The 16,455-nt window shown below is 51.1% G+C and overlaps 1 protein-coding gene across 2 annotated transcripts in view; it reads right to left on the minus strand.

The window, feature by feature from the left end:
• The window catches only part of TMEM63B (transmembrane protein 63B), a 48,936-nt gene that overhangs the window by 3,044 nt on the left and 29,437 nt on the right, over positions 1–16,455 (minus strand). The window contains exons 2-23 of one of the 2 annotated variants that reach the window (XM_059468536.1): positions 15,498–15,705; positions 14,817–14,896; positions 13,263–13,301; positions 9,677–9,767; positions 8,862–8,899; positions 7,965–8,107; positions 7,643–7,694; positions 7,253–7,361; positions 6,659–6,729; positions 5,787–5,867; positions 5,530–5,653; positions 5,302–5,435; positions 5,022–5,159; positions 4,593–4,746; positions 4,232–4,338; positions 3,385–3,471; positions 1,918–1,983; positions 1,616–1,778; positions 1,338–1,443; positions 1,038–1,205; positions 784–899; positions 480–560 (exon numbers count right to left, since the gene is read on the minus strand). In XM_059468536.1, the coding sequence (XP_059324519.1) occupies positions 480–560; positions 784–899; positions 1,038–1,205; positions 1,338–1,443; positions 1,616–1,778; positions 1,918–1,983; positions 3,385–3,471; positions 4,232–4,338; positions 4,593–4,746; positions 5,022–5,159; positions 5,302–5,435; positions 5,530–5,653; positions 5,787–5,867; positions 6,659–6,729; positions 7,253–7,361; positions 7,643–7,694; positions 7,965–8,107; positions 8,862–8,899; positions 9,677–9,767; positions 13,263–13,301; positions 14,817–14,896; positions 15,498–15,683 (2,334 nt within the window). In that variant the 5' untranslated portion in view covers positions 15,684–15,705. The remainder of the gene's footprint in view (positions 1–479; positions 561–783; positions 900–1,037; positions 1,206–1,337; positions 1,444–1,615; positions 1,779–1,917; positions 1,984–3,384; positions 3,472–4,231; positions 4,339–4,592; positions 4,747–5,021; positions 5,160–5,301; positions 5,436–5,529; positions 5,654–5,786; positions 5,868–6,658; positions 6,730–7,252; positions 7,362–7,642; positions 7,695–7,964; positions 8,108–8,861; positions 8,900–9,676; positions 9,768–13,262; positions 13,302–14,816; positions 14,897–15,497; positions 15,706–16,455) is intronic. The other variant, XM_059468537.1, reaches the window with a different exon arrangement.

Below are 16,455 nucleotides of genomic sequence, written 5' to 3' on the forward strand. Positions count from 1 at the left end.
AGGTGAAGTTCCAAAAACCGACTCTGGGGGTCTCAGAACGTTGGATAGGGGAGAGAAGAGTCCCCAAAGCACTTCCATGGCCTTCAAGGCAATGTCCACAGAGATGCCTTTGTGTTGGCACTAGGACAAGCCTGGTGGGTGACAGCCTCTGCTGGCGTGCAAGCGTGCAAAGATGCAGAATGAGAAGGGAGACTGACCCGGCTGGATTCACCGTCCCAGCCGAAAGAGAGACGGAAAGTAAATGCACAGCATCTGAGGAGCAGCGGGAAAGAGGTGTGTGTGTGGGGGTTACACATCACCGAGAGCAGGTGAGGGGCACAGTGCCCAGCAGTTGCCTCCCACCCTCACTGGGAGGATCCAGGTGCTGACTCAGAAAAATGAAAAGTGAGGAGTGAGGTACTCAGACAGGGAGTTACCTCCCCCTTTCCAAACAGAGGCAAGGAGTGTGCCAGGGCACAGAGGTGGGGATAGTGACTCACAGCTGATTTGGGAGCCGGCAGATTAGTGGCAGGTCTCCCATTCTGCCTATTGTCTATGGCATCCACTTCTGTGTGGTCAATCTGGAGAGAAAAGGAGAAATTGAGAATGCCAGGGCAACATACTTGCTGTCCCACCTCAGCAATATACAGGCAGCAGAGACAGCCTAAGGACTATCCCCTCTGTGAAGTCAGGGTTGACAGGCTCTGCCAAAGAGCAGGCTGGGACCCCTCAGAGCCCCTGCTGCTATGTGGTTGAGTTGTGCTACCAAGGAGGAGGGTCCTGCACCCAGCCATTCTGCCTCACCTTGTAGTTGTGAGCGCTGAGGTATTTGAAGTGCCCAAAGCAGACATGACACAGGCAGATCACAATGGTGATCACGAGGACCACAAAGGTGAACATGGAAGTGGGGGCCAGGAACCCTGGGGCAAAGGAAAACCAATGTCAGTGTCAAAAGGATTGTGACCATGCTCTGCGGCTGGAGGCTGCCAGGATCAGAGCCTGGCCAGGGAAGTGGCTCAGTAGGAGGCTAAGGGTTGGCATCCCAGCCCAGTGCTCACCTGCGCGCACTGTGGAGAAGAAGAGAAGCCAGAAGAGGCAGAGGATAGGGGCTGCCACTACCTGATTTACAGCCCCTGAATGGATCTTCTTGTCCAGCTTGGCAGGCAGGTAAGCATAATACAGGTTGTACCGGTCCACCAGGTGCTTCAGCAGCATGTACATGAGCCCTGGGAGAAGGAGAAGAAAGCCAGACAAGTAGGGCATCAGCCTCTTTGCTAGACAGAGGAAATATCTCTCCCACATCAGCCTTCTTGCTTACCCTCCATCTCTGGCACCGGGGGCAGAGGGCTATGGCTTACCAAAAGGGACGATGATGGGGCAGGTGATGCTGTATGTCATGACTACAGTGAAGACACACATCATCCAGGCGTAAGCAGCCCCAAACTGGAACTCGTAGGCCTGGTGCTGCGGGAGGGAACGGAGACCCATCAGCAGGAGAACCCTGAGAGCTGAGTGGGTATTTGCAACACACCCAGCTCTATGCACAGCACCGGGTGAGCCCCATCCATCAGGGCCCCACTGCAGCACTCCCCTCCCTGGGTGCGGGCACACCCCATCCCTCAGCCCTGCTACATACGCGTTTGACGTTCCTCCGCTCGGCCGCCGAGCGGGCCAGGCAGAGTCGGATCATGTACATGAGCAAACCAGGGATGCGCAGCAGGTCCATGGCGTTCCCGATGAAGGCGGAGGCGATAACGTAGTTGACAAAGAAAGCCCCATTGTCTGGCAGGAACACACACCTGGGGAGATGCAGCAAGAGCAGGCTGCAAGGGGTGCTGCCTCCTTGCAGGGCAGCAGCTGGGAGTCCCCCTAACCTCTGGATGCCAACAAGAACCTCCTCCCATTGTAAACAAAGCCTTTCTGCTCAACGCCACTTACTCAAATCGTACGGCAGCTTCAGCAAGGAATTTTTTGTCGAACAACCAGCGGAAAAATACATCCAAGCTGTGGGGAAAGAGGGCAAGAAGAAAAGATGAACCATCAGAAGCAGCAACAGACAGAAATGCACATATGTAGAAGCTGCTCTAGGAGATTCAAAGCTCTGACCATAGACTGTGTTGTTCCCTGTGGAGTGTGTCACCAGCAATTATGTAAACTGGACATTAGAAAAAAATAAAACTAAACAAAACAATGCAACATCAAAAAGGGATTTAAAGCTTCCTATTCATGTATGTTTTTATCCCTTTACTCTAATCCTATAAATATTTCTCCTCTCTCCTCTGTCTGGGTGCAACATCCACATAAGGAACAGATGACTGACTCTACAGAAGAAATTGGTTACATACAAGGTACCCTCCAACAAGAGATTTAAAGAAATCCCTTAGAAGAAACAAATCCCATTTTTCTCAATTTTGTTTTTCAATATAAAACTATCCAATCTTTTGACACTGGTGGAGTGCAGAGCTCAACAGGCAACAGCAGAGGGACTGACTCCTCAGAAGGAAGTGTGGTCTCTTTTGTGGTCAAAATGCAAACACTCTGAGACCATTCACCTGCCTAAGATGCAAGTTTACATGCAAGAAGGCTTTATTAATCTGTGTTGCAAACACGTAGTCACTGTAGTCACCCAGTGGGATGAAGGACTATTCTTCTGCCACTATCAGATGGTTTGTCTTATTCTCAGGATTTGTCTGACATCACCACTGAGAGGGTGTATCTCAAATATGGAATTTAGGTGGGATCTTAAAGATCCCTGACCCCACAATGTGTAAAGAATGAGCAAGCACAGTTAGAGTTCCCTGCCCCCCACCCACTCCCCAGTTTTTTCTTTCTCACACTGTTCTCCTACTTGGCCCCTGTTCAGCGCTAGAGCCCACCACAATGGCTGGCAGGTGATGCATCAGTATTTCCTACAGAACAATATTTAAAGTGCAGGAAGATTTGAAGCATACACCCAAAGAGATGAGCACTTCTGTACCAAACTATCCCACCCAGCCAAGCAGCATAACCTATTCAAGTTCTGGCTTAAAGGAGGAATTCACTAGTTTTGTGCAAAATTTGGACTGCACGCTGAGGACAGAGGTGGAGAATGCCTCCTTCACCAGCAGATGTCAAGCAGACTTTTCACACGTACTCATCTACCATGCCAAATTTTGCTGCATTATTTGTAACATCATGGCACATGTCAATCTGCAGATTGAGTCAGTAAAGTCCTAGAGATCCAGTCATGTATGGTCTGGCCTGCTCTCCCTCAACTAACATTAAATACCAGTCTCCCAATGGGATGGTGGCCAGAGCACCAGTGCAGTGAGGAAAGGATGTTGTAAAAAGAAAAGAACAATCAGGTGTGCACCTCAACCCTCCCTGTGCTCCATAACTTTGTACTTGCCTTCCCACAACTCCTACCTGCTCAGGCCCAGAGATGGTAGCAGCAAGACCATGAAGATGAGGAAGGTATAACACTTGTGCATGGTTGTCCTATTCTCTCCAGACCTGAGGACAGAGAAGCTGTTAACCTTTCACCCCACCAGTCACCACTAGAAACTGCGCTTCCAATGGCTTTCCATCAGTAAGCAGTTCCCAATGTCTAATCTAAATCCCACCCTGTCCCTTCCTAGTACACATCCCCTTTTCCTCCAGCATATTTGATATCCGTTATCAGGTCTCCATTCCTTTCCCCTTGTCTCACAGGCTCTGCAATCATCTTCCCTGACCTGTAATCCCGAGAGCTGGTGACACCCTCCCCCACCAGTCCGGGCAACATAGACCAGAAAACAAAAGTTACACTGAGTGTCCTGCAGGGAACGTGTCTCACAAGCAGCAGGCTTCTAGTGCTCTGCACTTCAAGTGCCTTCTCTGTGACCAGAAACCAGAGCAGCTAAAATGATTTTCCCTTGGAATTGCTACATCTTACACATACAGGCACACCACCCCTGCCTGGCTCACCTGAGCCAAGACTTCCCTTGCTACTTGCATTTCTCATAGTGACCAGCCCCAACTCCTCCCAGCTTTCTTCTTCTTGTAGACCTGTCAAGCTCTGCTCAGACAACCATGCTGCACAACAGCAGCTAAAGACTGGCAGGACAACTGTCCACAGCAGTCCCCAGGTGCCCAAAAGGTGCAACATAACACCATGCTGGAGTGGAAGACAGAAGTTCAAGCAAAAGATCCAGCCTATAGCTTATGTAGTCAGAAGCGTCTAGCAGCCAATCAGCACACTAAGAAGGTAAGAACAGGTGCTGGCTGTCCTTACCTGGTCCAGTGTGCTTCGAAGAAGGCAGAGTAGTATACAATGGTGGGCAGAAGAGCAGAGAAGCACCACAGCAGCAGGGTGGGGAAAAACTGGGTGATGATTGGGTTCTGCAACAAGGCAGAGAAGAAATCACATGTTACATGGTGAACCAGCTCTTGTGCCAGGCAAAGGTACAGTTGCCTCTGCTGATGCCAAGGCCCCAGCACTGTGAATGCCACTGCACCCTATCCAGGCTCAGCCTCAGGTTGACAGGACCCAGGAACAATGACAATCTTTCTCCCTATCCCCAGCTTTGCAGGGGATGTTGTGCCTTGGGGTGGTTCCTGGTTACCCACCCTGCACCTGTCTCCAAAGTCCTTACATTGAGGTACTCCACGGGCTTGGTTACATTGAACTTGTCCATAGTGGTGATGATGATAGCAGGAGTGGTGAGAAAGAAGAGAAGGATGAAGAGGACCACATTAATCACAAAGCAGCGGATCCACCATATAAAGCCCCGGATGGAGAGGTGTTCCCTGAGAGGGAGAAAGAGGACATCAGAATGGCTGTACAGGGCAGAATACCAGGTGTGAGGCTTTGCATGCACACCACAGCCCAGCCTGGTGAACAGCACTTGGGGTGCCAGCCCAAGGCTTTCTCCCTCCCAGTGAGATCAGACCTCTAGCTCAGCCAGGCTGGGCTTCAGCAAGAACAACTCGCTCAGCTCCTGGAGGAGCAGACGGAGAGGGAGAAAGGGAGGGTGCTCCCCTTTCCCACTGGCAGGGCCACTGAACCCTACAGAGCTGCTCACCAGTAGATGTTCTGTGGGTCAGGAGCGTAACTGACAGTCCAGCTGGAGACATGGAGGGACTCACTGCAGGAGGAGGCTCTGGGCTCCCCACGGCACGCACAGCCCTGGCACTTACAAGCATTGAAATCTTTGAGGATTCTAGACAAGAGAAAGAGGGACAGGCTGACACAAAAGGCTGGCAGGCACAAGCTGAGGGGATGCCTTAGTGCTGCTGTTCTGATTTAAAGCAAAGGCTGGGACAAGTCACCTTCTCGGGGAGGGCGGGACCATCTGCACTCACATGGCTGTGATGGTCTCATTGTGGAAGGTGACAAAGGCCATCCCCAGAGGCTTTTCATTAACCTTCTCCTTCTCCCGCTTGTAGTCATCTTTGAGCTTCTCCTCCAGCTTGGTATAATACTCGATAGCCTCCACCTGAGCAGGAGGACAGAGGTCAGAGGAGAGATGATGTGGGGACCCAAGCCACGGGACACCCAACTTCTGCCCAACACCTCTAGCACTACCCTACCTCCTCACAGCCCCTGATGGCACAGCAGCACAGGTGGCCACAGGGCTTGGGGTTGATCATGGATGGGGTGTTGTCCTTGCTCTGCAGGTTGGTGAAGTAGATTCGTCCACGCTCAGCTTTCTTCCTGAAACACGAGAGCGGAAGAGAAAAAAGAAAGGAAAGAAAGAGGGTGACTCATAAAAGCTCTGTGGCACCAGACTTGAGGGGGTATCAGGAACATCAGCCCACTCTGCCTTTTCTCCAAAAATAGAGATTACCTCTCTGCATCAAGGAACATCAGCCGGGCAACATCATAGCAGGGACGGGCCTCCAGGACAGTGCAATTGGCATAGGCCTCCCTGTGGGTGAGAAACATCAGTTCATCACAGCTGGCACCACAGGTACCCCTCAAGCAAACTCCAAGTGGTCAAGACTTCTCTCTGGCCCTGAGAAGAGTGTCCTGGGCTGAGCATAGTGATGCATACCACGAGTTTGCAGGGGAGCCTGCACACTGTCCCTTACAGCTGACTTAAAACACAGGGCAAATGCTACATCCCTAAGGCTTTGGAACAAGGAGCCTTTCTGGACTTCTACCCTATAGCAGCTAGGAGTCTCTCTGACCCCACCCTCCCCCCTCTGCCTTCACAGGCTTGTGGTCAGAAAGTGGCAGAAGGGTTCCCAAAGGGTACAAAGCATTTCTTTTCCACCATGGTGCTTCTAAACATGGTCCTGACAGTGAGGTTCTGACAGAAGAGGAATTAAATTTTATTGTTAAACAGACATACTTTCTACAAGGACTGTGATCAGGGCAGCAGCACAACATCCCACAGTCACTGCTTCAGCACCTCCTGCCTCTATCTCATCTGTGAACTTAACTACAACTCAAGACATGCCCTGATCATTGCTTACCACAATGACCCCCTATGGCTCTGCAAGAGATTGCTGAGCCTTTCCCAAGGCACAAAACAAAGGATACTTCAAATTCCAATAAGAAGCAGAAAAATAGTGAGCGACCCAAAATAAAGGTATTCACTGATTTTGCTTAGCTCTCTGCTCTCAATGTATTTTTGCCATTCCAGATAACACTAGTACTACCCTAATAAAAACATCCCAATTACAGAACAGTCTTTAGAGACACAGTGAGACTTACTCAAAATGCTTCTTGATCTTCTCTGGCTCAGCATATTTTGAGATCCCATTGATGAATAGAGTTCGCTTAACCTGGAAAGAAGAGAGAAAGGAGAGGACAGGTAGGTGTGGATGGTGTAAAAGACCACATTGCAGCAAGACCCCCTCCCAAGACCTGTGTCAGTGATGAAAAAGGGTGGCTCCATCAATTCTAGCTACCAGGGCTCCCCTTCTCCTGTGCTTCTGCTGGTTGTAGTCATTCTGCACTCAGATGCACTGCAGATTGACAGGCTAGGGACTTACACAGCAGATGCCTGAACACAAATACAGCTACCCTTCAGAAATTAAGAAGGTAGAAGCTGGAACAACCCCTAAGGAAGAATGGGGTCCTTCCACATGTTTACCCAGTGCAGGCCTCTCCAGTTTCCCCATAGGCAGTCATAGCTGCTGCTCTGGAGGTGATCTGCCTTTGGCCAGGCAGAATAAAATCAGCCAAAACATGACAACACTAAAATTGCTGTGGAAATTGAGGTGCTCAGCATTGTCTCCAAGGCTACCTGACTTGACCACAGGGCATGGGAAAACGTGTCTGGGAGAGTAGCCAGATCCGGCTCACCAAGTCATCCTCTTTGTAGCGCATCTTGGAAGTGTGCCGGCGCATGCTGTACACAGTCAGCAGCAGGTACAGGAAAGCAAAGGTGGTGTGCAGCCACAGCAGGTTATTCCTGTCACAAGGGAGACCACAAAGGTCACTGCAAGGTTGTCACTACAAGTCTGTGTCTGGCTGATCAGGCCCTGAAAGTACTGGGGGCTTGAGTGTATTCAGCATAGCACACAGATGCCCTACAACCAAATTCCAGGAGCTCAGCCTGGAAATTGGAGCAGGGACAGTAGCCTCACAGCAAGGGCAGAAATACAACCTTAAAGGAGATTAGGCTCTGCAGCAAATGAACATTTATGCCCCTTGAGGGCCTCAATTACCCATCCCAGCCCTGCCCGAACATACCCAGACTTCAGGTTAGCGATAGTTGTCCTCCCAAAACTGTAGGCATTATTTTCTAGAGAGAAAGAGGCAGACACAAATGTGTTCAGTTATACTGAGTGGGACAGAGCATCACTAGAGTGAGCAACAGCAAGAGTATCACCTGCAGAATTCCTAAAAACCCAAGTTACACAGGATGATCCTGTGGATGCACTACAGTCAAAGTGAGACAGCAGTTAGGGTTTGTCTGCGTTAGTCCTGTCCTGCCCTCCACTGCTACCTAATGGTCTGGAGCATGGTGTTGAGAGCAGATGCCCCAGCCTGGCCAAAAGCTCCTCGTTCTCACCTAGCAGGTCCCCTGAGAAGTTGACCGGTAAGACGATGCCCACGGAAAGCACACCCACGACCACCAGCAGCCCAATGATGTGCCTCTGGAAGGACAGGTAGTGCACTGCATCCACCCCGCATTTGTCGCGGATCTCATCATCCCTGCCAAGGAGAGAACAGCTGTCAGACAATTTTCTACATTTCCTCAAGTGCTGGGGAAAATTACAGGGCTGCAGCTGCCCTCCTGATCTGAACACACACAGCACCCCTTGTTCTGCCCTACAGAGCTGTAGCCAGACTCTGGATTTGGGAGCCCAGCACTCAGCTTGAAGCAGCCTGGGCAGAAACCTGCCTGTGCAATGATTACCCAGCCCTGCACTCCATGGCCCTGCTTTCTGTCCCTCAGGAGAGGCAACTAGACACCTTATACCCCTCCAGGTGAGCCTTGCCTTCCCTGCTAAGATACTGCTAAATGCTGATGCTGTCCCACAGCATTCTGAACAGAAGTGCTTGGGAGACTACTCCTGTGTTTCATCAAGCTGAGGGAGTCTCCCTGCATTCTCCTCATAGCCATCCCTGAGACAGCAGAGCCTCTAGCAAGAGTGTCAGGGTGATGAGTTTCTTTGCAGAGCAGGGACAGTTTCTGAGATGGGACTGAGGTAGGGCAGCCATGGGCCTGGGTTCTCTCCTCTGTCACAGACTCACTCTGTGACCTTATTTTGGCTTTAGGACTCCTCATATAGTCCTGTCTTTGCTTGTCCTCTCCAGAGGACAAATTTCACTTGTGCTCTTCAGAGAGGGGGCTGCAGCAAGGGCAGTGATTTCATGAAGCTGGTACTGCACTGGGTGTCCCAACAACCCTGCACTGCCCCTCCTTCCCCATGTGGGTCCCCCACATAGGTCCTGGGGCACTCACTTTATCCTGAAGATGGCTGTCAGCCAGGAGCAGAAACCCTGTACAAAAAGAAAACAGAACAGTTTCACTACACTCTGTGTTCCTTTATCCCAGCTCCCTCCTTCAAAGGTCCCAGGGACCAGGCTGGTGTCCTTGCACCTCCACTTACTTGGCTTGGGAGGGGGTATTGGGGGCAGACTACAAGCACCCAGATGTGCAGAGCCACAGAAGGGCCAAGGTGAAGGAGGTGACAGTGCTACTCCATGAAGCACAACACAGGTTGGACTCTGCTGTGTGGCTCTCCCCTACCAACTGGTAGCCCTACCTTCAAGGCAACCCATGGGCTCCTGGCTACCATGGAACACCCAGAAAATTTAGCATACAGGTATTTCAGCCATCATGCTGGACAAGAGAAACTCTGTAAGGACTGGGAAGGTAGGCTGGGCCAAGGCAGTGCTCCTCAAAGGACACCTGGGGGAGCTTCACCCCCCCTCCATCACACCTATTATCCTCCCCTTGAGCAAGGAAAAACCCAGTAGAGAAAGATGCCAGCGTGAGGAAGAGCTGGCAAGTAAGTATTGCTTATAATGCTGAGATTATAGGCTGGACAGATGTCTGTTAAGCCACAGTGATCTAGAGCCTATTTATTGAAGCATGTGTTTAAGAGCTGCATAGTTTCTTGAGCTCTATACCACACTCACACAACACACTGCAAGATGTGGGACTTAAGGCCCAGGAACAGGCAGAAGTGTTTCTCCTGAAGAGCCCTTGGTTGAGCCAAACTGTGGGTGCCTGGCCCCCCAAAGGCAAAGTGTTTGACTCTTGTGGCTACTCACGTTGTCCCTCTGGTCGAAGTCCACAGAGCTGGAGACGGAGGTGAGGCGCTCGTAGCGGTCATGGTTGTCAGAATGCAGGGCGGAGGCTACGCTAAAATGACAAGTGGGAGGTGAGGGAGAAAGTTAGGAGATGCGAAGAGGCAGCCTGGCCAGGAACCACGAGCACCCAGGAGACGAGAGGTTAATTCAGGTCAGTTTGCACCCGGCGAGATGGAGAGAGGTAAGATCAGAGGTAGCAGTAAAGAGAGAACCCTCCTCAGATGGCATGCTGAGCCAGGCAAAAGCCCATGGGCTTAGCCCATGAATGCTACTTGTTAGGCACCTTCTGAAAGGCACCCAATACTATGTGGCAGTCCCTGCAAGGAGAGGCTGGCAGAGGCTGCCACAGAGGAAGAGGTGAGGTCTGTTTAGCACAGGGTTTAGAAAGCAGAAAGGAAGTGAGAACTGGAGGCTGCCACAGCCCTTCTGGCTCTGGCATAGCTGGAGACGCACTGGGAGCAGCCCCTGTCCTGGAGGACCTCACTCATCTTCAGGAAGTGGAAGGAAGGAGTCTGGTGGGCTGCATCCTGCTATACCAGTCCTCCTCACCCTTAGTGCTTCAGTGCAGGAGGAAAAATTCAGCTGCCTGAAGCCAGGCTCAGTGCAACCTGCTTCCCAGCCTCAGCTGAGCCTCCAGCCTGAAAATCCCTTGAGCAGGACAGACAGCTAGAACTGAATGTCTCCATGCTAAAGTACAGAAAAGCAAAAGGGGTGAATATCACAAAACTGCTTTACTCCAGCTAGAGGCAGGGACCTAGATGAAGAACCCGCAGCAGAAGCATTCAACAGCTCCCACTATAAACAGAGGCAGAGGGCAGCTGGAAAAGGAGGCAAGAGAAGGCCCAGAGATCTAAATTAAATAGCACTTGCAAGGTGACAACTGCAGGCTGGGATCTCGGAGGTGCAAGAAGAGACACGACTGATCTGAAGGCTAGAAACAAATGGGAAAAAACCAAATGAAAATATGGCCTCCCTTCAGTCAGTACAGGCTCAAGGAGGGTAAGATGGGCAAGAACACAGAGAAACAGCTGCTGAGAGACAAGTGCTAGAGAGGAGGTGGATGACACTATGGGAAGGAGAACAAGTAGAGATCCTCATGAGCATTTGGAAGGAAAGTGGATGAGACACGTGGCCTCTCTTAGAGCAGAGTAGCACCTGCTGAGTCTCCAGTTTCTAGCTGGAAGTAACAGAGACAGGGGAAAGGAGATTAGCTGAAGGTCAGGGGACTACTGCAGATTAGACAGTGGTGTGCAGCCTTACCACAGCACAGCCCCACAGTCTGCTCTGCTGGAGGGACAGAGACAGCTTTGACCCAGCTCCCAAGCCTTCAGCTCTTTATAATCACAGAGGCCTTGCAGCTGGGCACAGGGAGCAAGGGTGAATTTCTGCTGAAGAGAAATTTCTGTCCTGGGAAAAGCCCAGCATGCTGACACCATAAGCATTTAGACAACCAGGATACCTCAGCTCTGTGCAGAGGGATGCAGTGACAATAAACAAGATGACCTGAAGTGTTTAGAAGACAGAGGATGCAAAACCTTGCCAAAGATGGAAAGCTGAATAGGGAGCTCCAACAGCAGGTGCACCTGGATGGAGACATTTTAAAGCAAAGCACTGACAGTGCAAGTGGGTGAAAGCAAGATTTCCCCAAATTAAGACTAAGGTGGGATCCTGCATGATGCAAGTTTGGTGCAGGCCCTGCCAGAAAAGGAGAAATACAGGATCTGAGGCACAGCTAGCCTCAGGCTGATGGAATCACAGGCTCCAAGAGAGCAGGCCAGGCATGCTGTGGAAAGGGCTTGCTGGGGTGTGAAGCTGGAGGTGGTTGCATGGGTGCAAGCCCCACAGGGCTCTGTGATCACTTCCCTCATACACAGAGGTGCAAGTGGGTTGCTATGATCTCCCAGGGCAGACTGAGTTGCCACTTGAGACTGTTAATGGCTACTGCAAGCTCTGACAAGTCACAGGACAAGGGCACTTGCTGGTTCTAAGGGAAAGGGAACTCATCAGAGGAGGATGCCCTCTCCCACAAAGAGCAGTGTTGTACACTCAGGGGCTGGGAGCACCAGGTGACACATATGTGTTCCTAACCCATCACCTGTCACTGCACTCCCCAGCACAGAACAGCTGGGATGGCAATGTGCCATAGGCCTTGAAAGAGCACAGAGAGAATGAGACTTCCTTACTGAGTTCTGCAGGTTTTTGGAGGTTTCTGGCTGCTAACACTGTCCCAGCTCATGCAGTAGCTTTAGGGGTGGTGTGTGTGGTGTGTATGGAGCAGATGGCTCCACCAAGCTCAAATGCAAAACAGGAAGAGGAAGAAGTGACCCCCTGGAGAGAGACAAGCATAAATGTGAGGATAAACGAAGTGGCTCCCTAAAAAGTCCTCAGAGCATGATGGCTCTACTACCTCTGCCTTACTCCCCCCACAAGATGTTAGCAGTGAAAAGTTTCCAGACACACCTGAAGCAGGGCCAACCACTAGTGGAGCAGTCAAGCACGAGCAAGAGGTCCCCTCTGTGCCATGTACCACAGTGACCACTAGTTCTGTTTTAACAACTTCAACTGCTCTTCTCCCAAGGACAAGGATCAGCTGCAAAAATCAGGCAGATTCTTGTACCCCTTTAAGGCAGTAGCAGGCCCCTGCTTTGCAAGTGGGAAAAGGAGGCTGCAGCTTGCTGCCCTGGCCTCAGACACAAATCAGTGTGGCTGGAGTGACCATGGCAGGCTGTGCACTGCCAGCTGATCATCCTCTCTGCAGCACATACCACCCAAACAGTCAGCAAGGCACAGGCAATGGTCTTTTCTTGGGCACAAAAGCAGAAAGAAAGAGATAAGAACAGGGAGGACAGTCCATGGCAGGGCTTAATGGGCATCACCAGGCCAAGGTGACAAAGGATGCTTCCAGCAGCACTGAGGCAAAAGGTTTCTTCCAGCAGGGAAGAGAGAAAATCAAGGGTGCTTCCTTGCTGGGTGTGGGTTTAGGTGGCAAGGGACAAGGGCCAAAGGTTGCCTTGGTGCCAGCAGCCTCGCAGATAAAAAGGAAAGGCAGTACACTTGCCAGATCCTCTTTGTGCATCTGCCTACCTTTGCAGATGGTGAGGGAACAGCTCTTGTGGCAACCTGGCACAAGAAGGACCAGGCAAAGTAGCCTCCCCTGCACCTGGGTGACCTGAGTGTACTATGGGCTCAGACAAGCAAGTTTGCTTACTTCCATCATAAGGCAGGATATCTGGACACAAGCAGATATCCTTGTGAGCAGGGCATGTGATACAGCACCCTCTGCCCAAGGACTGAGAGCTCCTTGGCACTGCTGCTCTCAAGGAGCATTTAAGGGCTACTAGGGGAAAACCAGGGTGAATTCAGCTGTGGTAGCGGATGACACAAAGGGGAGGGAAAGAAGAGCACAAATCCACCGAGAGACACAAATTCATGCCCAAACTCCCAGCCACTTAGATTAGTTCAGAAGCAAGATAGCTGCAAGAAAAAAGGAGAGAGAGGTTGTGAGCAAGGAAGAGAGAAGAGACGAGACCCTGAAAAAACAACATACTATTCCCGCTCCTCTCTTTCCGTCTCCCAGCGTCGGCGCCTGGGGGCACAGAAACAGAAAGGGACAGGTTACAACCATGGGAGTAGGTGCTGAGTTCTCCTCTTTTGCAGGGAACAATGCATCCAACATGGCTCCCCATCATCCTGAAGGAAAGACACCTTCCAATGGTCAGGCTGGAGAAGACCTTCCTTCCAGAGCCCAGCAACACCTCAAGTTACAGCATAACTGTACTTAACTGGAATAACCCCTGGTCCAGGGGCAGAATGCTTTGCTGCCAGCTGATGGGAAGCTGGCTTCACTGGGAAGGTGACCTGGCTCCAGACGATGGAGATTGCAGGGAGCTCCTGGGTGACGGGGAGTAGGACAGACTGTAGGGACTGCCTGGCTGCCATCTGAGTTCCCCTTCCATAGATCTGCTCCCCACCCAGGCAACAAACACACATGCATTCCCCTCCTGAAAATCTCATCCTATCCCATGGATGAGCCAAGCAGCATGGGCTCCTTCCTGCAACTGCAGTCTCACTGATCCACAGCAACTCTCCTTGTGCTCACCAGCACTTCCTCTCCAAACAGCTGGCACTCCTCTGCATTTCTGCCTACCACCACTGCTGGCACTCCCTTGCACCCAAGGTGCTCAAGCATTGCCTCAGAAAATCCAGCCCTCCCTCCCCACCAGAGGACAGAGCTATGCAGTTCCCATGGCTCCCTGCCAGCATCTGGATCCATACTGCTTAACCCTGCTGCCCTCTCCCTATTGAAGTCTCCTATCATTATTCCTTCTCCTTGTTTCCCTTCCACTACCTCTGTACAGTTGATTTCCCCAGCCAGACCAGGAAATGATGGGCAGAGGAGCCACAGGGACTCAGCTGCTTACCTAACCTTATCCAGGATCACCTATTTAAACTAGGAGAATTCCTGGTTTGATGCTGGAAAAAAACCAACTCTTTCCACTGCTGTGCAGGGAATGCTCCCTCTGCTGTAGAGCTGCTATCCTCAATGGGCCCCGGCTTTTGCTGATGGACACTGTAGCTCACAAACGCATTGGGCAGGAAGGATCCACACCCAGACCAATTCATCAGCATTTGGGATGAGAGCTAAGCTGGCATCAGCACAGCAGTACCACACCTGGAAAAGCAGCATACTACTGTCAAGTGCTCTTAACAAGAATTGCATCCAGCAGAGTCACAAAGACACCTCAGAGGGTTAACAAAGCCTTTACTGTGGCAGCCCTCACCCTTCCTGTGATCCCTTGTTCCTCTCCTCCCTCCATCTGCTGTTCCTCTGTAAGGGTCCCTGCATCTCTCTGTCACTGAAGGGACCATAAGTGATATGAAGCCAGTGGGGACCACTCCATGTGTTGGGAGAACGATGCTGTAACAAAAAAGCCAGTAAGTGGGGATTTCTTCCTATTCCTGGAGCTCGGGGGATGCAACTGGAACATTTGCCTCTCCTCTCCAGCAGGTCAGGCACACAAAATGGGATTTATCTCTTCTGCCTCACAGCAAGGAGGGGTACTACTCATATCTTATTCCCTTGCCACTCTCCCTTGCTTACCTGTCAGCATCAGTCACCAGGGCCAGCCGTCCGTAGTCCCAAGCAACTTTACGCAAAATTGAAAAGAAAAACAACAGTACCTGAAAGAGACCAAAAGAGAAGCTGTGAGAAAAGGCATTGTCCAACTCTGTCCTTGTGCTCTGCATGCAGAGCCACAGGAACAAGGAGGGTAGGAAGGGACAGAGTCCTCAGTTAGGAGCACAAGTTCCCCAGGACTGTTAAATCAGCTTATCTGGATAGCTGTGGGAGACAGAGGTCCAGGATGCAACACACAATAGCTAAGGTAGCCCCACAGGATCAAAAGGCCCTGAGGTTCCTGTAAGTCACAATTATGGCTATGTGATTTGTGGTCCCACAGCTTCTAAGCAGAAAAATGCAAACCATTATGTGGATAAAGCTGCAGAGACTTAGCAATATAAGTGGGAGTTTTGGATGCAGGACTCAGCCAACATCACCCCCATCCTGCAACACCCTTCCATGGGGCTCAGTGTGGTGTTACTGGAGTTAAGTCAATAGTGGCTGAGCCCACAGTGTCTGAGAGACATGATCAGGGCCAGAATGCCAGCCAGCGGCAAAGTCAGGGATAGCATTTGGGGCGCTGAAGCCTAATTATCTGATCACCATCCTCGTTTCATGGTTAATTAGGGGAGAATGTGTCAAAGCAACAGTAGGCAGACTTACGAGAAAGCACATAAAGTCAAGGGCTAGGACAGTGGGCACCCCACCAAAGGGCAGCCCCTGCAGCACAGTGCTGCGGATGCGTGCGCTGTAGCAGTAGTCCTTGGTAGTGCTGTTGTTGTTGTTGCATGTGGGAGTTTTGCAGGGGGCCCCTACTGAGCCCAGGGTGGCGATGACGTAGGGAAGCATCTCTACAGCTTCATTGTCTTCCCTGGGGAAAGGAGAGAAAGAGCTAGTTAGACACATGCCAGTTCGATGGCAACGTAGCCCTGTTGGAGCTGGGGGCCAACCTTGCCTGCCAGCTTGGGCTCCTCTGTGCTACAGGATTTTCCTGGGATCAGGGTCCAGGGACAAGATCATTTGAGAAGCCCGAGTTCGGTGGTGCCAGAAAAACCCATATGCTTCAGCAGCTATTGTCCCACCATGGAGTCCCAGAACTCCCTTGTTTGTCCACTCTCACACCATTTAGGTGCAGTTGTCTCACAGACTGCTTTTCTTCCTGAGAACATGGTGTCTCAGCTCTCCCTCCTCAGCAGGGAAAGCATTTAGGTACAGCAAAAAGTGAAAGGGTGGAGTGGATGGGGCATGAAGTCACGTCTGGATGATAGAAACAAACTGCTATAGGACAGTTGCTGCATCATGCTCCCACAATTTCCTTTGCCTGGCTGCATAAAGCCATTAGCTTTATTAGGCTGAATCATCACCCTCTCTTCACTGCGGGCCTCAGCCTCCAGCTCCCAGGGCACCCATCAGGGGCTGGTCACACCCCCTGCTTGTTTTTTCTCCTTCCTCTGACTTGGAGGCCATTTAGATGCAAGCACACAGGGTAGAATAAGCCTCCTGGCTTAGACTCTACTATTTAGCTGGTCAAATATTTTATTTACATCAGTGCCTTCCCCAAACTGTTACAAGACCCACAGTGCCATGCAGGTCAGCATCACTGCTTGGACATGGGGAGGTC

Source organism: Ammospiza nelsoni, chromosome 3, assembly GCF_027579445.1.
Source record: "Ammospiza nelsoni isolate bAmmNel1 chromosome 3, bAmmNel1.pri, whole genome shotgun sequence".
Taxonomy (NCBI): domain Eukaryota; kingdom Metazoa; phylum Chordata; class Aves; order Passeriformes; family Passerellidae; genus Ammospiza; species Ammospiza nelsoni.